The 22962-nt window shown below is 44.5% G+C and overlaps 1 protein-coding gene across 4 annotated transcripts in view; it reads left to right on the forward strand.

Annotated features, from left to right (window-relative positions):
• The window catches only part of LOC125429600 (SAP domain containing ribonucleoprotein), a 111607-nt gene that overhangs the window by 80448 nt on the left and 8197 nt on the right, over positions 1 to 22962 (forward strand). For 2 of the 4 annotated variants that reach the window (XM_048490844.1, XM_048490846.1), the window contains one exon: positions 22294 to 22383. In XM_048490844.1, the coding sequence (XP_048346801.1) occupies positions 22294 to 22383 (90 nt within the window). Of the gene's footprint in view, positions 1 to 22293; positions 22438 to 22962 lie in introns of those variants that run through there. The other 2 variants (XM_048490843.1, XM_048490845.1) reach the window with 1 other exon arrangement.

Below are 22962 nucleotides of genomic sequence, written 5' to 3' on the forward strand. Positions count from 1 at the left end.
TAGTTAATCAGATCAAAGCATGATTTGGGAGATTCAGAATGGAGATTTGTACAGAAACCACCAACTGCCAGTTTTATTCACTAGATTCTGATTCCCTCGAGTGATGTTCTCTCTGCTTATTGTATAATCAAACTAATTCTGAGCATGCTGCCGAAGATACTGAACAAGAAGGCATAAATCCTGCTTATTGCACCTTTCTGGCTCATGTATATGGTTTCCATGTCAGTTTAAAGGGGCTCACTGCCCCTGTGACTTCTTCCACTGAAAGTAGATCTGTTATCTCCGGGGTCTGCAACCTGTGACTCTCCAGATGTTCATGGACTACAATTCCCATCAGCCCCTGATGAGAGCAACAGGTTGCAGACCGCTGTGTTATCTCAATAACAAGTTGGTCACTCTTATCCAAAGTTACTAGATTTAGCAGCGTGGAGATTAAGTGACAGCGTGGAGATTAAGTGACAACTCCTGGTATTTGGGTATTCAGATAGGGCAGGGGTTTGCAACCTGCGGCTCTCCAGATGTTGATGGACTACAATTCCCATCAGCCCAATTGGCCATGCTGGCAGAGGCTGATGGGGTTTATAGTCATGAACACCTGAGATAGGGATATCTTTGCTGCCTTCCTATAGGGACTAAACTAATAATATACAATGCCACAAGGCAGAGATCTCTTTGTGGTGCAACACTAGGCTGCCTGCTCTTAGGACAGTGGATATTGCCACTCTACTAGATTTTCTGCAAGATGGTTTGGACAGAGACCTAACTGTAAGCATGTTAGATGGCAAAGCGACATTATCCAACATCCTGGCGATGGTTAACAGCAAATAGCTACCTAGTAATCTTCATTCATCTTTTTTCGTGAGGAATTTCCTTGTCAGTCTCCCTACCATTAATAGTAGGAACTCTTACACAGATTTCAGGGTTACCCAGATGAGTGTTTGGTTTTATACCTGTTGCCTGACTGGAATCTTTACATTACCAATCAAGTTGATGGTTATCTCCCAGCCACCATGAGGATCCATGGGTTGGTTATGAAAGGTCACAAATAATTTTATCTCTGTATTGTTGAAGGCGTTCACGGCTGGAATCAGCCGGCTGTTGTGGTTATATGGGGTTGTGCACTGAAATGTTAAGAGCAAAAACTGCCAAGCCCCAGCAACATATCCTGGGAAACCCACATTAGCCAATTTGATCTCTATTTTATGTGTGACCATTTTATCAATACGTTTGCTGTTGTGTATAGTTGTTCTAACTGGCCATAAAGTATTTTCGATTGCTTATTGTTTGTAACACATGCTTAACTGTTCTGTGAGGAAGAGTAGGAACCTGCATGTGGTATTAATGAGCAGTGACCCTGCCTACCTTTGAATCTCTGACCACCTGTCCAGTAAAGAACCTCATTATTAAGAATGTTACGTCAGCACTTTCAGAAGCAAGCCTTTATTGGCATAGACAGCAGTACAACAATAATAAAAACAGATTAAAAAGCATATACAATACAGGATATACATGTTAGGACGAAGGAAATCTACTGGCATTTAGTAATTTCCAGGAGAAAGTCTGCCACTATCATACAGAGAGAAGGATCAGGGTTGTCCAACAAGTAGTGTAATCTAAATAAATCGGGGAGATCGGGTAAATGTAAAGGAGTGAGATTCACATACTTGGATCTGATTTCTTTGAATCTGAGACAGTGAAGTAATTTGTGGGCCAGAGATTCAATCTGGAGCCATCAGCTATGGGCAGCCAATCTTTTAGCCTTTTCTTGCTTATTAAATCTGCCATGTAACAAGGCAGAAGGCATACAACATTGAACTCATTGGCGAGCATTATGGCTCTCCCTTGAACAGGGCTTATTAAGCAATACAGCAGTGTAGGTTGTGCCAAGTGGCCCCGTTCAAATGGGAGAGAAAAATACAGGGGGGAGCACGTTTTCTTGGCTGCGGTGATTAGGGTGGAGAACTCTCTATCCAATAGTTGACCTTTTAATTTCCTATAAGCTTCTGAATAGGACAAAGGGCAAAGTGAATCTACTGACAGTCCGATAGAGGCAATTTTTTCTTCAATTATGGAAAACTAGCGGTTGGAATGGGTGTCAGAGAGCAGACAGTGGACCAGGGAGTTACAGTCCGAGAGACAATGAATTCGCAGCCAGAATCTAAAAGTCCTCATCCAAGTGGCTGATTCCAAGGAGTTTTGACCTAACTCCAGACAAAGGGCTGCATAGGGCACACAATTTGGGAGTCCAGTTATCTTGTGAAAATACGTCAGCACTTAATAAATACCCTTTTATAAACTAGGGACTAAGCATGTTCATCTTTGGTTTTCTGAGCAGTCCCCCACCCCCCAGCGGATTCATGGGCCCCTTCCACACATGCAGAATAATGCACATTCAATTCGCTTTCACAATTGTTTGAAAGTAGATTTTGCTATATTTATTCCCAAAATTAACAGATTCTTCCGTAGGTCAGAGGAACTGGTATTACCCATTTTTGTCCTACATCTCATAAGTTGAAAAACCGGCATCATCTACATATTAAGCAGACACTCACTTTCTATATTTCTAGAACCAAAGATTGTAGAAAATCAGAATCCTTATTTATCTTTTTGGGAAGCCCTCCCATGTTGAAGATTCAAGAATGCATCTTCAGAGCATATGAAGCTGATAAAAAGAATCTCCCAAGGATATTAGCACATATTCTCAAAGGAGGTGACTGTATGGGTAGCATGCGGAATGGTTCATATGTTGAAGCAGAAGAAGAAGAGTTGGATTTATATCCCCCCTTTCTCTCCTGTAAGGAGTCACAAAGGGGCTTACAATCTCCTTGCCCTTCCCCCCTCACAACAAACACCCTGTGAGGTAGGTGGGGCTGAGAGAGCTCCGAAGAACTGTGACTAGTCCAAGGTCACCCAACTGGCGTATGTTGGGAGTGTATAGGTGAATCTGAATTCCCCAGATAAACCTCCACAGCTCACGTGGCAGAGCGGGGAATCAAACCCAGTTCCTCCAGATTAGAGTACACCTGCTCTTAATCATGACGCCACTGCTTCTCAAGTAATGTGCAAGGCAGCCATATGGAAGTTTGTGCATTTATCAACCACTACTGCATAGGCTCTTTGGCCTCTACACAGGCAGCCTTGAGCAGAAGGAGCTGTACACAGGATGGTATAGGTCCCTCCACTGAGAGGAATAAACTGCTTTCAGGTACCAAGAATTGCCCGAGAAAGAGAAAACAATCTCTCTTATGTTTCATTCTTGGTAGTTCTAGCTGGCGTGGTCTATCTTTCCTTAAACTTTGATAACATTCCTGATAATGTAGACAGGCATCAAAGCATTTCAGTTTGGAGCAGTGAAGGAGTCAAAGATCTAATGAGTTTGAGTCCAGTGAGTGAGTCCAATGAGATAGATGTCGCTGTACTTATATAGAGTGGCTTTAGTACAAGTAGTAAGGAGAGGTGCTGTTCTGGGCCCAGTTTAGACAGTCATGGGTAAATTTCTATACTTGGGCCTCTTCTGCACATGCAGAATAATGCATTTTCAACCCACTTTCAGTGCTCTTTGCAGCTGATTTTAGTGTGCGAAATAGCAAAATCCAGTTGCAAATAGTTGTGCAAGTGGATTGAAAGTGCATTATTCTGCATGTGCAGGAGGGGCCTTGGTGTTGATTTGTCAGAGCACCCTGCCTGTTACCAAGAGGAGGCATTTCCCCCGAATAAAGCCTTATCCTGGAACAAGAGAGAAGAAAATTTTCAGTATGAGAAGAAAATTTTCATTATTCTGCATGTGCAGAAGAGGCCCAAGTTTTTGTTTTTTAGTTCAGATATGAAAAATCTGTTGTCTAGGGGTTGTGTTGTCACCTGTGCTCTTTATGTTTTAGCTTTGGGAGTGGCCTGTACTGCCTTAGATATTATTTTGCAGAAGAAGGATGCTCACATTGTGAATTTCTCACTGTTGATTGATGACTCTGCAATGGTTTGTCCAAAGAGATTTTTTTTCTTATGGTGACTTGATAGTAGAGGCTGTGGCAATACTGCCATAATTCCTCACAGCTCATGCATGTTGATTTTTGTAAGGAAAGTAACTCTAATTTCCCAGGTTCCCAGTATTGTCAGCATTAACTACTATAGCAATTTTTAATATCAATGTGAATGACTAGTGCAGGAAACAAGATGAACATGCAAGTGACTCATGAATTGGTGTATAAATTAGTTCCGATGAATACCTCTGAAATTAAGGATTTATTGTGTCCTATTTTGGATCCCTGGAGTAATATATGCTATAGACTCTCTAAACTGTTTTTTCATGTCACTGTTGCAGCTTTGTGATGAGATAATTGCCAGCTCTAACATTGTTTCCATTCCAGACTGCCCTACTGTGTCCATCTGGGCATCTTCACTCTTTCAGATGTTTGTCCAGAATTGTTAATTGTCGTGTAGTCAAACTCTTTGTTCTAAAAGTTGTACAGCTCAAATATTAATAACTCCAGGGTCTGCATGGTGCAGATATACGTAACAGTTTCTGTAACAAAATTCCTAATTTTGCTTACGTGCAAATACATCTGTGAACAAAAAGTCAAAATGGAAGTTTTATATTACAAAAGACACCACAGCTTTTAAACATAAAAGACCCACAATTAATTATTTTGTTGTAAACGTAAATCTTATATTGTTTTTCTCTGCAACATGCAACATGCAGGTAGGCAGTTGGCCACTGAACTTCTCTCCTGGCTCTTAGGTTTTCCTGGCTGGACAATGGGGCTAGCAAATTCCCCATTGTGTCACCCTAAGGGGATTTAATCACTGTTGGGAGCAGACCATTACTTACCCTATCTGCACTCATGCCAGCTTGAATCAATATTCAAGAGAATAGTCTTGGGCATTCTCTTGGACTATTCTCTAGGATGGTTCTCAACCTTCCTAATGCCGTGACCCTTTAATACAGTTCCTCATGTTGTGGTGACCCCCAACCCTAACATTTATCCATTTTACAGATGGAGAACACTGATGCAGAGAGTCTTAGGCGACCCCTGTGAAAGGGTCGTTCGACCCCCAAAGGGGTCCCGACCCCCAGGTTGAGAACCACTGCTCTAGAATATTGGGTCCTAATGACTCCTCAAGCCTCTTCTATCTTTTTGTAAGAACCCTGGAAAAGCAATCAATTCTTTGTCTCCATCTTTTTGCCAGCTTACCACATACTGTGTCAGGACCCATTTTGGGGTATAAATGGCCAATGTGTATGTCATAGATCTGTGTACGCACTGTCAATTGGGTGCGGGCTCCTCCTTTTGCTCCTGGAAACGCCGGTTGTTTTCTTCTTCAGCGCTGCTTTCCCTGGATGTCCCTTCAAAACTGGTAACTTTCACCCATCCCTGAAACTTTATCCTTCCTTCCTTTTCTCTTATTCAGCTCTATGCTTCATGTGTGTAGACTCATTTTGTTTTATTACTTAATTCTTTAATTAAAAACTCCTTTCCACTACACAACTGCTTGCTCATTTGAGAGTTTTCACCCAGGTATACATAGGTTGTCAATCCCAGTTTCTCCCTGTCACTTTCTATCTCCAGCTACTTTTTAGTCCTATTTGCTTCATGAGAATTTCTAAGTATGTAACCATGTTCCAGACCAGCTTCAAAATCCATGAACCCTTCTCAGTATGTGACAATATTCCAGCCCAAAACCCTATCCGCGGTATTGTGGGGTTTTCATTCCTTCATCAGCAATGCTGGATTTGTCTTTTTCCATTTTTCAGCTTGTTGGGAATCACTCAAAGGGACAGCTTTCTGATATTATATCTGCTGTGTCCCCTTACCAACAGCATGATCAAGTGACTTGATGCATATAGGACTTTAAATTCCTAAAAAAGGAGTGTGCCTTAACAGCACATTAACAGCACGTTAAAAAGGAGTGTACACATTAACAGCAATCAGAGTCTGTAGTCTTTGTAGTTTGTTCATAAGTTTTTGCCGCACCTTTGTATATGAATAGAGCACTTGCACTTTTCTCCTTTGCGTGGCTTTTGTATGTAATAATAATAATAAGAGTTTGGATTTATATCCCCCCTTTCTCTCCTGTAGGAGACTCAAAGGGGTTTACAATCTCCTTGCCCTTCCCCCCTCAAAACAAACACCCTGTGAGGTAGGTGGGGCTGAACTGAGACTAGCCCAGGGGTAGGGAACCTGCGGCTCTCCAGATGTTCAGGAACTACAATTCCCATCAGCCCCTACCAGCATGGCCAATTGGCCTTGCTGACAGAGGCTGATGGGAATTGTAGTTCCTGAACATCTGGAGAGCCGCAGGTTCCCTACCCCTGGACTAGCCCAAGGTCACCCAGCTGGCGTGTGTGGGAGTGCACAGGCTAATCTAGTTTCCCAGATAGCCCTCCACAGCTCAAGCGGCAGAACGGAGAATCAAACCCGGTTCCTCCAAATTAGAATGCACCTGCTCTTAACCACTACGCCACTGCTGATCCTACCACTCTGCTCACCTACTGGCACAAGGTATGTTTCACCACACGTGAACATTAAGAGAACATTAGGAAAAGGCAACTGTGACCCAGCAAAACTGGAACAAGGTTTCTAAGCTGGTCCAGCTGGAACAATGCCTCACACTGGACAAACTTAGGAACCTCCCCAGACAACAAATTTCATACAACTCACAACTGAAAGACTGTGAAGAATATATTCACAGCTCGGTCTTAATCAGTGTCTCTTTTCTCCAGCAAACAGCATTGTAGTGCTTTGAGGAAGTTGTGTGAAAATACCGCTATCCTCACATTCTGTCATGCTTAATGGGAGCATCTACCATGACACTGCTGGCAACCTTAACAAAACTATTCATTTAGACCAGGGGTCTTCAAACTATGGCCCTCCAGATGTTCATTGGCTACAGTTCCCATGAGCCCTACCACCTGGCCATGCTGTCAGGGGATGATGGGAATTGTAGTCCATGAACATCTGGAGGGCCGTAGTTTGAAGACTGACTATCATCTTCCTAAGATTTAGACTGACTATCATCTTCCTGCACTCCCATGCTGTAATGCCTCTCATGGAACGTGGCGGGATGGTCTAGACCAGGGGGCTGATGGGATTTGTAGTCCATGAACATCTGGAGAGCTGCAAGTTGCAGACCCCTGGTCTAGACATCTCAGGGATACTGATTTCAGTAACTATCCAAATTTGATCTAATTCTCCTACAAGAAACCTGGAACCCTAACCCCATTGCCTTGAAGGGTTTTTCTGCATATCTCCTCCCAGCCACGAGGGAGAACAAGAAGGGCCGTTTTAGAGCTGGCTTATGCTGTTTAGTTTCCAACAAGTTTATGTGCCAGTTCGTTTCACTCTGCTGTCCTCGTCGCCCAGGTTTTTTTGTGCCACACTGCCTGGTTTCAATGTATTTTTGACAATATTACTCTGATACAGTGGTTCTCACCCTGGGGGTCGAATGACCCTTTCACAGGGTCACCTAAGACCATCAGAAAACATTTTTATATTTTATATATACCAATTTTATGGTAGGGGGTCACCACAACGTGAGGAACTGTATTAAAGGGTCGCGGCATTAGGAAGGTTGAGTACCACTGCTCTAATAGGTTGATTTGTACACCTGTCAAGAAAAACTGAGTATTCTGCAGGCAAAATCAAGGGGTCTCCTTTAGTATCTTGGGACAAGTTTCTTGTTCTACATGTTGAAGACCTCAGCTTGTCATTGGGCAAGTGCTTTCTGGATGTGATGAAACAGTTCATTGACCTGTGATTCCTTAGAAATCCTGTTAGGGCTATATCCCCCAGGATCATAGTGGTTCCTAAGGAATTCTTTTTTAAACAACAACCCTGTGCTGCTGCAGAAACAGAATCAAGGACTTGGGTCAGCTTTGTCTTTCCCAGTTCTCAGCAGTACTGAAGCAGGAAGAAAAGGACTTGAGGAGGGGGAGGAGATACCCCTCACCCACTTTACATGGCTGTTGACATTCATTGGGAAGGTTGCTTAGCAACTACATTGTTAGGAAAAGGTATCCCCTAGGCTTGCTGCAGCCAAGAGGGAAATCAACTGCAGCGGCATCAAAACCATCTGAGAGATGGGGGATTAGGGGTTTTTGTCAGCTTTGCCTCCCCATCCTCCAGCGGCACTGCAAAGATGACTCCATCAGGGTTTGTTGCAGCCTCCAGTTCCTTTTTCTGTTTTTATTTGTGGGAGGTTTGTTTAGTTTAAAACCGGGTGTAAACCACCTTGATGCCGATATTGATAGTAAAGTGGCATATAAGTTCTCTGATTCGCAGGTATCGCTGAACAGGAACATCCAAACTAGCCTTTATGGCTTAAGACCGCCTCTCCTAAAAGTGAAAAGATAGAAAAAGTGCAGAGAAGGGCAACGAGGATGATTGAGGGACTGGAGCACCTTCCTTATGAGGAGAGGCTTCAGCTATTGGGACTCTTTAGTTTGGAGAGGAGACATCTGAGGGGGGATATGATTGAAGTCTATAAAATTATGCATGGGGTAGAAAATGTTGACAGGGAGAAATTTTTCTCTCTTTCTCACAATACTAGAACAAGGGGCCTCCATTGAAAATGCTGGGGGGAAGAATTAGGACTAATAAAAGGAAACATATCTTCATGCAACGCGTGATTGGTGTTTGGAATATGCTGCTACAGGAGGTGGTGATGGCCACTAACCTGGATAGCTTTAAAAGGGGCTTGGACAGATTGATGGAGGAGAAGTCAATCTATGGCTACCAATCTTGATCCTCCTTGATCTGAGATTGCAAATGCCTTAGCAGACCAGGTGCTGGGGAGCAGCAGCAGCAGTAGAAGGCCATTGCTTTCACATCCTGCACGTGAACTCCCAAAGGCACCTGGTGGGCCACTGCGAGTAGCAGAGTGCTGGACTGGATGGACTCTGGTCTGATCCAGCAGGCTCTTTCGTATGTTCTCATATGTTCCTGTGTGCCAGTTGACATGCTCTTGCTTCCACCTTCTGGGTTTTCCCTGCTTAAATGTGCGCATTTGGTCTTTAATAGAGCCAGGTCCTTTTCAGTAGCGACTTGTTGCGGTGAGTTCCGTCCTTGAGAGTTTTTGCGTGGAGTAGCATCTACACTTGTTTTGTTTACCAGGACTTTTAACTAGATGAGAGCCGTGGACCTTTTCTTGGAGATGAGAAATTAACGGGGCTTGTTATTTTAGAATTTTAAGGCACTTTCCGTAAGGGAACCTTGGGAAGTATAAATATTTTAATTAGTGAATGGAGAGGACCTCATTATACTTCTTTATCTCTTGGCTCAGTTCCCTGAGTTGGCATCAAATGGATATGCAGTGAATTCATGGACCCTAGTAAACGGTCTGAACCTTGTGTTCTGCAGGTCAGCTGGTGGTCACTGTCAGCCATATAATCTAAGAGCAATCTTGACAGATGCTATTTCAACTGTGTGTAATCCTAAAGTAGGGGTAATTTCAACACAGCCTGCATTTCAAAATTCTCATCATAGTGTTGCATGTCATCTCCTTGATGTGTGGTAGGCAATACTAGCAAGGAAGGTGCTTCACCAGGGCTGCGATTGTAAGATAACTCCTATGAATTCTGTAAAGACTGAAAGTTTATTAGCACAGTTACAGTTGGCTTACAAACACTTAGCTCTGTTCTGATTATTCACTAGGCATTTTCTCATACCTTTCATTTCAAGATTCCCCAAAAAGAAAGAAAGAAGTTCATGTATGTCCCATATTTCTTAAGCCCATTATTATCTCAGCTAACAAGTACTGCTCTGTAGAAATAAGGATACTGAATCGTCTCAAGAGGCCACAATCCTTACAAATGGATTGCCTTCATTCTAAAATAAGATGGAATTTCAGATCATAGCCTTTGAATCAGGACAGTTCGTAGGCTGTAAAAGAAGACACAAGTTGGGCAGCCAGCAGTGGCATAGCTGGGGGGGGGGCATGCCCTGGGCACATGCCATTGGGGTCACATGGGGATCAGAAAATTGCCCCCCCTTCCCCGTCAGGCCCAACAGAATCCCGGAGCAGCCTGGAGTTCATCCGGCTGAACATAGCAGCCAGCTGAACTAAGAGAAGGGGGGGGTGCCGTGGGGGGGGGGGGCAACCTGGAGCAGCCTGGAGTTCAGCCAACTGCAAAAAGCAGCCAGCTGAACTAAGGGAAGTTGTGGGCGCAGAGGCCCGAGAGGGGGGCACAGGGGGCGGTGGCTGGGTGCCATTTTGCCCTGGGCACCATCCCCCCCAACACCACTGGCAGCCAGTGGCACCACGCATTCAAGTGTTAAGGGGCCCTCCTCATGCAAATAGGAGAATTTTATGAGACCCCAACAACCAAAACATGTGAACCCTGGTGCAGTTGTCTGAACATTCCAAACTGTAAATCCCAAAATGCATTGAATGTCCCAGAGCGCAAGCAGTAGAAACATGTGATTGGAAACACTGGGCTAATTGTCAGAGCAGTTTTCGTTGAGTCCTTTTCGCACTTCATTTGGAGCTAACTTAAATGGCTGTGCTTTGGGCATGCCCTCAGATCAGCCCTGAAACATTCCAGGATCATAACTTACAGAATTCTTGTAAAAACTTGAAGCTACACCAAAACTTTGAGTCCAAATGTCTGGTGCCATATAAAGATCCCTCCTTCTTTACCATCTGCCGCTGAAGAGGATTCAAAAGCCACCTCTTCTGTTTGGATGCCAGTCTCTGCCTTGCCCTGCACCATAACTCCCGAAAAGAGCCAGCATCACAGAGCAGCATCACCTCCTGCTCTTACCTGTTGTGGATTGCTGCTGTGGCAGAAGGCAGGACTTTAGTTTAGTTCAGGGGTCTGCAACCTGTGGTTCTCCAGAGGTTCATGGACTACAAATCCCAAATGGGAATTGTAGTCCACGAACCTCCGGAGAGCCACAGGTTGCAGACCCCTGGTTTAGTTTAGTTTATTAAATGTGTACACCGCCCTTCCCCGAAGGGCTCAGGGCAGTGAACAACAGCTGCTAAAAATAACAATAACAATATCATAACATTCAAGAACAACTGACAAAAACCTAATGTTCGGTTTTGTTCACAATGGAGGGCCACCCCGACCTCGGCTCCTGATGCTCTCCAGCGTTGTTTAGATGCCGTGGCTGGTTGGTTGAGTGCGAGTCGGCTGAAGTTGAATCCTACAAAGACGGAGGTCATGTGACTAGGTCGAGGGGAGTGTCCGGCGGCCTTTAGTCTGCCTACGCTGCACGGCGAGGCATTAACATTAGCCTCGTCCGCCAAAAACCTCGGGGTGATACTGGACCCATCACTATCGTTGGTTGCCCAGGTCACCCAGACAGCTAAGGCGGCGTTCTACCATCTGCTGCAGGCTAGACAACTGGCTCCCCCCCTACCTTCCCCGCCTCTGATCTGGCCCCAGTGATCCATGCCACGCTCACCTCTAGGTTAGGACTACTGTAACTCGCTCTATCGCTGGCTTACCCTTAGCCACATGATCTGGAAATTGAAGCTCGTGCACGCGGCAGCCAGGTTGCTGGCGGGAACATATTCATTAGGGACCGGATTACCCCGGTCCTGTACCAACTACACTGGCTGCCGATCGAGTACCAGGTCATGTTTAAGGTTCTAGTTTTGACCTTTAAAGCTATTCGTACCTTGGGACTGTATACCTACGTGGACCGTCTCTCCCTATATCGGCCTCATAGGCCCCTCCGCTCCTCGGAGGCGGACCTTCTGGTGATCCCTGGCCCCAAAGTGATCCGGCAAGCAATTCCACAAGGGCTAGGGGCTTTTACAGCCCTGGCCCCTACCTGGTGGAACAGGCTCTCAAGTGAGATCACCCCCAAGGGACATACAGAGTTTCCGCAGGGCCTGTAAAACGGACCTGTTCCGCCAGGCATTTGGCCAGCCAGGATAACATCTCACTTCTGTGGAAAAACTGGTCTCCTGTGCGGGGTAGGAATGGGGAAGGGGAAACAATTTTAATCGCCATCTCAACTTTGAATTTTATAATTTGTATATGGTTTTAACTGGGATTGGGGGTGAATTGGATTTTAATTGTTTATATGGATGATGGACACCGCCCTGAGCCCTTTGGGGAAGGGCGGTATAGAAATTTAATAAAATAAAATAAAATTAAAAAAAAGAAATGTCAATAAACATGGAATGATTAACATAACATTATGGTTATTAGCTAATAAGATTTAAATATATATATATGTTTATTTATATTTATAAGTTTCCTGTCCTGAACTGCAAGCGTAACATACTGCTGCTCCAGTTGAGAAGATTGCACAAGGCAGCCAGCGTGGACAGAGCAGTATCCCCCACCTTCTCTCTCCAACAATTACCCATAAATTTGCTCCCTCGCTCAATGGTGATCGGAATGTAATACTTTTAGAATCTTAGGTAAATTGTGCCTTATTTAATAGATTCAGGTGTTGCCCAGATGTTTAGAAGTATAGATGCTACTCCAAAGAAATTAAAGCTTTATACTGAGTATAAAATGAAGCATATTTCTTGGGGGGCGGGGGGAGGTGCATATGGACTGTATAGCTTTTGCAATAATTGAACTGTACGGCAACAGAGATTTGGAAATAGCAGTTGTATGGGAACTAGGAGATGGGGGTTGTAAGGGTAGCAAGAAAATTTATGTGGATGGTCCAAACACCGGACCCTTGAGTCTTGAAAATCTTACTTCTCCTAAAAGTTGAGCATTCGCTTGTTTTTTAGTGTGTATTATTTAGCTAGTTCCAAACAGTGTTCAGAATTGTTTCTTTTTCTTATATTTAGGGAGGAGAACATAATCCATTCATACTACAGCAAAACATTTATTTGCCACCATTCACGTTCTACAGAAGTGAAATCTTTTTTCTGACAGAGATTAATTTGTCATAATTAAAAGTATTGGTGGACAATGCCAGCCTCTTTCCTAGATTTCAAACTTTGAGATATTTCTTGAATAAAGGACAGTATTTTACATGGTTAAATGTTATTAGCTGGGATCTTTTCCCAAATACTTGTTCCATTTGTTTCACGAGCAGTAAAAGGGGAAATCTGGAAATCACAGGCTTCGAGAAATTTATCTGTCCCACAGCCCAGGAAAGGTCAACTCCCACCCCTTCACATACATAAATGCCCGTGTGCATAATCCAGCATGCCCCGGGGCTATAGCAGAGCTTGATAGATGCTGAGATAGCTGTGTTTTGATAGAGGTAATTTTCCTCAGATGGGTTTTAGCACCCCATGAATCAAAACCTGTCAGGGAGGAGCTACAGATGGAGTGAAGTTTATTGTAAGCGTGTTTGCATCTGACACTGGTGTGCCAGGGGGTCAAGTGAGTGAGAACATTAGAACAGTGTTGATTTAGTGGGATTGTTACACACTTTCCCTTCAGGGCAGGGGGGGGGTGATTATACGAAGTTACTGGAAAAATAAATAAAAACTTCAGCTCAGCTGCAGTATTTTACATGCCCTACAACATCAGTTCATCCATTAAAGTTGCTGTGTGACTGATTCTTTCCCCCCTCGTTCCCAAGTTGCCTTTATGCCATAAAGGTACAGGCTAGGTTGTCATCAACGATGTAAATAATGTGAGTTTGGGGTTGTTAACTGAGCCAGCTGCACCGGAGTGCGTGTAAATAACATGTCGCCGTTTTGCTGCGCTGTGCAGTTCTGCTTTCTGCGTGAACTGGGAGGCACTTGGTTCAGCAGAAAGCTTCATGCTCTGGTGTGTTTCAAACTGCTAGATGAAAAACAACGTTCTGAAATATTTCTTCCCGTGGTCCCAGAAAGCAGGAGACTTTTTAATGGTGTAGTAGTAACAGCGTAACCATACGTTCTTCAAGCTGTGTTAAGTATTTGCATTAATACAGGGAAACCTCAGACTTCTCCTCAGGCAGATTAATCAGTCAGAAGAAAGTGTGCAATTTTGCAAAATTTAAATGATCACGCATACATCACAAGGAAGGCCCTGCTGCATATATCATTTTACCAATCCTTGTACTCAGAGCATACCGCCAAACATCAGCATTCAGTTTACATCAGCGCTCAGGGATAGCGTTATATTTTTTCATTTCATTTCAATTGTATTTGTACCCTGCCCTATCCCCAAAGGGCTCAGAGCAGCCAACAACACAGTAAACAATACATTCCAACAATATAACAAAATACATAATAACAATAATAAATACATATGGCTTAATAAGCTAATTCCAGATGGCGACTTGATAATACAGGCTATATAACTTCAAAAACCTAAACAGCAGCATTAACAAAGATACAGCTAAATCCATACAATACCTAGTATCTTAAATAAATCAACACATACAATGGATCAATAATTTAACAACATCAGAGCACAACAACCAATAGAAGTATATTGATACATCTCAACAATGTTATCAACGCATCAATATACAATATAAAACTTCATAGCAATACATAACCAAGGAGCAACTTTAACAAGACAACCAATAACAATACAATATAAACATTTCCAATAGCTAAACTACCCTGAGAAACTAAACTACCCTATAACTGCTGCAAGAATAACCTTATTGAATTACTTAGTACCGACATTAGTCCAACTAACATAGGGAAAAACTACAGTCCCTAACTAAATAGCCTAATTGATTCACTAACAATTCCTAATAGTATACACCTAATAGTAACTACATTTAAGGAGGGGCAACGAAAATGGCAATGTAGAAGTTCAACACGGGAAGGACAGCATCTCCTCCGATATTTCCACCGCCAACCCTGTTGTTTTGTCCATTGTTGGCAACCCATTGGGGGTCACCGCCAGCACAATATCTGGTTGTTCGTGCTGCGTGTCCCACCCTCATCCCCGGTATTATCTTATTTTTAATGTTTTGTAATTTACTTTTATTCGTGCATTTTTCCTCTTTTTTTGGCTGCGGCACAAAAGGGAGAAAATGTCGAATCATAACAATGTGCTGAAGTGGTTTTTTTTTTTAAAAAAAATATTTTCTACCTGGTAGTCAAATGTACCTTGGTACATTTTAGCCATTTAAACATCCCCACGGCTCTTCTTTAAAAGACTACACGGGAAGCAGTGTGCCAGTTATCCTCGTAAAACATGCCTGGCCTTGGTCATAGTATTACCTGACTGGTATATTATTCTTTGGTAAAGGCACCTGATATGTCAGTACTAAAATACACTAGCGGGTCTGCAACCTGCGGCTCTCCAGATGTTAATGGACTACAAATCCCATCAGCCCCTGCCAGCAAGGCCAACAGGGGCTGATGGGAATTGCATTCCATGAACATCTGGAGTGCCATAGGGTTCCAGACCCCTGCTCTAGCTGTTATCAGCTTCAGTTGAAGATTCTAGTCATCACTTACAATGGCCTTATAATTGCATAACCTTCTCTTCTGCCGCCCTCCGGCCACTATAGTTTTGTTCATCTGAACAAAGTGTTCTGAAGGCGCTACCCTGCAAAAACTGAGCTCAAAATGAAACTGTCCCTTGATACCACATCTTAAGAGTAGTCATGGAAAAGCAGTTTCCATTCAGACAACCATACCAAGTATTGGCTCTCTGGATTCCTCGGTGTAAGTTTAGGTTTCGAAACTGACAGAAACACTGCACACTAACAGTGAAGTGGAGTTCAGAGATCCCTACAAGGAAAGCCCAAGCATGTTGTACACTGTATTGTCGAAGGCTTTCACGGCTGGATTCAACGTGTTCTGGTGGGTTTTCCGAGCTGTGTGACCGTGGTCTGGTGGATCTTGTTCCTAACGTTTTGCCTGCATCTGTGGCTGGAGTCTATCGCATACCCTGCAGCTGTGGAAAGGCTTACATAGGAACCACAAAACACAGCATTCAAACCCATATTAAGGAGCACGAAAGACACTGTCAGCTTAACCATCCTGAAAAATCTACAGTTGCAGAACATGTCTTAAACAAAACTGGACATAACATTTTATTTGAAAACACTGAAACTCTGGACAATTCAGGTTACTTTGTCAGACTGCACAGGGAGGCCATTGAAATTCACAAACACCAAGACAATTTCAACAGTAAAGAAGAGACTTTGAAAATTAGCAAAGCTTGGCTACCAGTACTTTAAAACACCAAAATCAAACCCCAAGGGCATGCTAAGTTCATGAACAATGGTCTCCACCCAAACACAGGATTTGCATTCATCAATACTATTGCTGCTCCAGGGCATGAAAATGTGAATCACTCCCTGGACTGATAAGCCCCACCCGCAATGCAATACTATCAACCACATCTTTGCGTAACAAGTTCCACCTAAACACTTACTGATTGGTTCCCCACCCTGGGACATGGACAATATATATCCCAAACATTTCCTTCTCTCTGGACACAGTGTGTAACAGACTTCCCTCTGTGATACACCTCTGAAGATGCCAGCCACATATGCAGGCAAAACGTTGGGAACAAGATCCACCAGGCCACGGCCACACAGCCCGGAAAGCCCACCAGAACACGTTGTACACTGTTCTGTCGTTCTTTTTGTCATTCCACCTGCTGGTTGAATAAATTTGCCAGCCAACCTACTCTATACCACGAGTGCTCCAAATCCATTTCAGTAAAAGTCACGTATTGAGTACAACTCTACCATCTTCATAACGGCCCTTAGAAAAAAAAGGCTTAGAAGAGATGCTGGAGCAGAAAATCCAAAGTTTCCTGCGGCCAAAGAAACGGGAGAATTAGGAACTAACAATTACAAAATGTTATGCGTGCACAGAAGGAGCATCTGCGTGCCATTGTGGTCACAACCTCTGCTGTTGTCAGAAGCCCTTGAGAAATGGCTACATATTTATTAAAACGTTTCAATAATTCCTGTTGTCGCAACTGAGGAATATGTCATAATTAATAAAAGCTGAGCCTGGTTGCTATGGTGTCATTTATTCAAGGGGTTGCCATAATGAAGGCGCTCGCTGAGGGGATGCTGAGCACAACTTCTGTGACAGAAGTTGCCCGCTGCCCGGTGATGTCATCAGCATTGCTTTGTGAGTTGGCTGATATTTTTGTTTTGTGTTTGTTTTTTCAAAAAGCAGAGTTGCCTTCTTGATGGATTAATGTCGATGAATCAAACCTGAGCGCTCGTAATGAGAAGTTATTTGCAAAGACGTGCTATGAAGGGTCGGGCAAGCTTTGTATAGTCGTAAGGGAACCGTCTCCCAGGTTTTCATACTCACCCTTAGGTCATTTTTAATGTGACCAGCTGATAGCAAAGTTCAGACCCACATTTATCAGGGCCCTTAATGGATGTGGGAAGTTGTGCATTCGGCTAGAATTTCATAAAACCTAGCAATACAGCGAAAAGTCTTAGCTTGCTTCACTGTGTAAGATTGTGGTGAGTGTGTGCGTTCCGACCTTGAGAGGTTCTTGCCTGAGCTTTCTGGGAAGGGGAATTTTGCTGTTTTAGATTATCTCTTACTTGCTTGCTGGTCTGTGTGAAACTCTGCCTTGTTTACACTGTCTTGGTGGGAACCTGCTTTGACACTGTAAAAGCTGTTGACCGAGATCTGGGGCTCCGGATCTCGCATCGTCTGTATCTGACTAAGAATGCCAGCTCAATATAGAACTCAGAACGGTTACTTTTGCCTGGACTTTACTGGTTCGAAACATTATGCAAGATCTCACTTCTCAGTGTAACTTTTGACTGCTGTACAAAGTTACCTGATGTCTCGCCGTGGGCTGCCACCCACGGATCCGGATAAACTGGGTTTCAGGGGTCCATCCAACTCTGAATATGAAATTAGGACAGAGGCCCCCAAAGAGGGTCCTGTCTCTTCTCCCCCTGACTCCGCCACTCCAGAGGACTCTGACCTGAGAACAGAGCCTCTGTCTTTGGTTGCCTTATCCCGACCTTGTCTCAGCCGGAGTGTGGCTTTCCTCGGGTTGCAGGAACAGGTCGAACAGGCTACCTTGATGGCTACCCACCGAACCGTTTCAACAGATTGCCTCTCTTTGCATCGGGAACCTGACAATGCTGGTGGTGGGGCTGCCATGGATCGTGCCCCTGTGGAGATGCACATTACCAAGCGCCGCCGCATGGATTACAAACCGGTCATGAGAGTTGTGACCGAGGAAATCGGGTTGTCCACCATTCATGGTACGACTTCTGGGTCGATGGAGAGGTTCCTGGATCATTATTTTGAGGATCCCGCAGTGACCAGTCATTGGCAAAGTACGGGGGCCTGACCCAAGACCACTCGACAGGAGCTCCCTCACAGAGAATCTTCGGAATCGGAATCTCCCCCATGGGGTGCGCAAACCTGTTAGGTAGCAGATGACGGTGACGACGACCACTTGGTGAACATGGATGCTTCACACCCTGGCTCGTTACCTGCTGGGACCTGTGGTGAGGATGACCTGGTCGAGCCTCCCGATCCTCCGGGAGCCAGTTCGTCGCACCATGAAGATGCAGATGATCCAGGCTGGTCGGGACCTGGTGAGGATCTTGACGCATATACCCTCCATGAGCAACATGCAGTTCTGGAAAGAGCTAAACAGGAATGGCAAGAGGCCCGGGAAGCCTTTATTGATGATCGTGTTCATCAGTGGTTTCAACTGCGGCAAGAATTTGATCGAGAAAGAGAAGCTCTCTACCTTCAACTCCAAAAGGATCGGAAGCAACAGGAGCGTGAATTGTTACAAGCAGCAGAGCAGTCCAAGCAGGAACTGCTCCGGGAAGTGCAACAATTACGGGCATTGCACCTGCGGCAAACTGAAAGTTCCGCTGCGCAAAATACTGAGCGCATCCAGATTCAACGGGAACATGAGGCTTTGGAAAAACAACGAGCTGTCCTTCTCCGGAAGGAAAGGGAGATGATCGACATGGAAGCACGGGAATGGGTCGCTGCTGTGGAACTTCAACAAGAACTCACCATCCAGGCCGCCATGAGGTCGGACCGCCAGTGCGATGCGTCAAGTCAGGCTCGTTCACGAACTGAAATTCAACGGCCCGTCCGACAATCCAGAGAAGATCGTCCCAGCGGATCGTGGCCTAGATGTCAGCCTCAACCTGTACCGCTGCCTCAAGCCACACTAATCCCTCCAGCCCCTCCAGGACATGGTTTTCCTTGACCTCGCATTCCGGCTCGTTTCAATGGGACAGAGTCCAAGCTACCCTACTTTATACTGCAACTTGATGCCCACATGCAGGAATATGATGACATGTATCATTCGGAACGGGGAAAGGTGCGGGAAATTGGCTCAGTTCTAGACGGGAAGGTGGCTAAATGGTTCGTGGAACTGTTTGAACTGGATGCTGAGGAATTGAACTCAGTGGCTGAATTACTTCAAGGGTTTCGCCTCCAATTCGAAGATAGAGACGTGGTTGACAAAGCGAGGAAAACCTTGAAAACCATCCGGCAGGGTAATTGACCCTTCGCTGATTTTGCCCGTCAATTTCGGGTTGCAGCCAGCAAGATTCCTGACTGGCCCGACTGCATGAAATGTGAGTACTTTTATGAAGCCGTGGATCCCGAGATTCGCCGATGGGCTGTCATGAACAATGAACCTCGTACCATAGCAGAGTGGATCGAGGTCGGTAGTATCATAGCTGGCCAGCTTAATCACTCTAAGGGAACAGCAACCAAAACCCAACCACTAAACAAATCAGGGTGCCAGCAAAGAAAACTGCTGGAAGTACCACCACCTCCGAAGCAACCTCCGATCGATGACACCGGTTGGGTCTCTGTTTATACTGTCACGATCCTGGACACATGGCTGCCAACTGCCCAAAGAAGGCTAAACCCGGTACTGGGGTCCCACCTAAAAAGGCGGCTGCCAAACCACCACATCGTTTGGCTGCCCCGAAGTCATCTCAAGGTGTTTCCAAAGCTTTGGCTGTGGAGGAGTTGGATTTTCCGGAGGTGGAGAACGAGGATCCAGCTGAAGTCGGTCTTTCTACGGTGGTTCCTGAAACCTCTGAGCCTCCGAAGGATGCGGTGAGTGAGGGTGGCGCCCCCATTACTTGAATGACTACCCTGACCAATCCAGCCAAAAACACTCGTATTCTTGCACGAGCCCTTGTGGACTCTGGTTGTTCCCACTACCTTATGCACCCGCAAATAGCAGAGGAACTTGGACTAGAACGTATCCCCTTAGCCAAACCCATTCCATTCACCCAAATGGATGGCAGCCCATTGGGAGGGGAAGGGCTGGCCCGTTTTAAAACTGAACCCATACTGTTACGCTGTGCAGAACACTAAGAGCGTCGCAGTTTCATCTTGGCTCCAGTGGCAAGACATCCCATAGTTCTGGGTATGTCCTGGTTGGAAGCACACGACCCCACCATCCGATGGGTTCCCCGTATTGTACATTTTACTGATCCGCCTTGTGGGGTTCGCATGCATGAAGGGGACCCACCTGAAATGACTAATACTGGTTCGGCTTCAGAAGTTGCTTCACATCTGGAGCTGCCCGGAGTGCCTAAGCAATATTGGGATCTCTCCAAGGTGTTTGAAGAACAGGAGTGTGACCAATTGCCACCCCACCGGGAAACTGGCTGTAAAATTGAACTGATTCCGGGTGCTAAACTTCCCAAGGGAAGGATTTATAGGATGAGTCCAACGGAGGAGGTTGAGTTGCGGGCGTTTCTGGATAAAAACCTGGCGAGAGGCTTTATCTGAAAGGCAACCAAGAGCACTTATGCTGCACCGGTGTTGTTTGTTAAGAAAAAAGACAGCTCCTTAAGATTGTGTACTGATTACAGGGGTCTGAATTCTGTATTGATCTCCAATAAATACCCCTTGCCGCCGCCACCCACTCAAACACACTCACACTATACCCAGAATTCTTCTTAAGAGGCCCCTGAATCCTTTGGACAGAATTGTGGAGCATATGGGGCGCTACATCAGAGGGGAGCAGTAGCTTTTGGTCCAGGTCAGGGTATTTGTATGATTTACTGTTTTAATTTTCCCTGATAACTCTGACAGCTCTTATATGTGTATATAGATATTTTACAGGGGTTTTTTTTTAGTTTGAGCCAGCATAGCTACCAATGGAAGAACATGAATATATTCCTATTTTTATTTCTTCCTATTAGGGGTGATGTGTTGCGTTCAACTTCAGGCACTGGCTTTGAGCGCTTAGCTTTCTCTTTTAAAGCAACTGCATCAAGGTGCTATTGATCATTGTGGTGGCTCTTCTGTGATGTTGAATAGCACTGAACAATTTCAGTGGGGCTTTTTGTCTTCTGAACAAAACGTAAAAGACTAGTAATGACACAGAGATCATTTATGAATTAACCGTGTAATTTGTCAATCATGCAGTGCGAGTAGCATTTGAACCAGGCAAGCTACCCCACTCCCATAACTACCTCCCACAGGTATAGGCGTAGTGCTCTGTGTGTCTGTCATGGTCCTTTAAAGCCAAGAAAGGTGGTATTGCTTGTACCCAAGAAAAATACAGCACAGTGATGTCAAAATGTTTGCACTCTTTCCTTCCTTTTCTTATTCGCTGTAAAGGACCACAGGTTTTGTAAATCTCGGAGGAATGCACACTTGTAGACATCGTAGTATTTGTCTGAGTAGAAAGAGCTACACGACGCTATTCCAGATGTCAGTTCCAGCTTTTAATGGCCAAGGCTTGCCACAACAACAGGAGTGGGCCAGCAGGGGAGAGAAAGGAGAAATTGTGTGATTAAAGTGCCTGGGGGGGGGAAGTGTTTGTCAAGAAAGAAAAATGTTCGCAGGGCTGTTTAGATAGGCAGTTGCATTATTTTTTAGCCACCTCTCCAGATAATTGTTTGATGCAGCCAGCTTAAAACAACCGCACGATAGAACAATAAAAATTAATCAGACTGTAAACATTAGCCAAATGGCAGCCATGAAAACAATTAGAAAAGCAATTTAAAACCAATGGACGATATCTTAAAAACTAGATATAACTGCAATTAACCGAGACATAAATATCTGTGGCATAAAATCCATATAAGCAGGGCCAGTCAAAAAGACTATAACTCAAGCTGATAAAATCAGTGGTATATGTTCATGTATATATAATTATGTGTGTATGATTATGTAAGTGTACGTATGCATTACATATTGGGGGTGTACCAAGAAAAGAATAGACTTTGGGGAAATCTGAACACAGGACACTGAAACAGAGAGACCAGACTTGCTTTACATTACAGACCTGACAGATGTACAGTCTCTCTGGAAGTAGAGAGTACTTTATTATTTAAGTGATCATCTGGTTCTGAGAACTATGCAGTCTTCTAAAACTTCTCTGTTTGGGAGAGAGCAAAGAAAGCAAGAAAATCAGCAGTTCAATGGATCTGAAAGGCAACTGAATTTTTTTTTCTTCCTATCTTTTAGACTGAAGATGATGAGAAGCTCAAAAAGAGGAAGGAGAGATTTGGTATTATAACAAGCTCAGCTGGGGCAGCAACCACAGAGGACTCAGAGGTAAAGATGATGAGGGACAGGTTATGTTTTTATAATGGCCTGGGCAGCAGTTAGGTTAGATGAAGTTGGGAGCTTCGGAAAATGAAAGGAGTCATTGTTTAGTAGTGACGCATGTTCCTGCTGGGATTTGTGGCTGGCATCTTCAGAGGATCCTCTGAAGATGCCAGCCACAGATGCAGGCGAAACGTCAGGAGAGAATGCTGCTAGAACACGGCCATACAGCCCGGAAACCACACAGCACCCAAGTGATTCCGGCCGTGAAAGCTTTCGACAATACAGTTAGGAATATTTTCTACAGAAAATGGCTAAGAATGCCAAGCACTCTGCAAAATAGCACTCCCTCGTATGCATTTCTCCTCCCCTGCCTTGTGATCTCAGTCACTTTCTAGGTCCCTGAACAGGGGTAGAAGATGACCTTGAAAATTGCTGCTTATTTGTTGCCTATTTTACCACTACAGCGGAACCTCGGTTTTGGTTGGTAATCCGTCCAAAAAGAATCGATGAAAACCGAAACTGATGAAAACCGAGGCAAACTTCTCCATAGGAATCAGTATAAATCGAATTAATCCGTTCTAGGCA

The sequence above is a fragment of the Sphaerodactylus townsendi genome, linkage group LG03, assembly GCF_021028975.2.
Source record: "Sphaerodactylus townsendi isolate TG3544 linkage group LG03, MPM_Stown_v2.3, whole genome shotgun sequence".
Classification (NCBI taxonomy): domain Eukaryota; kingdom Metazoa; phylum Chordata; class Lepidosauria; order Squamata; family Sphaerodactylidae; genus Sphaerodactylus; species Sphaerodactylus townsendi.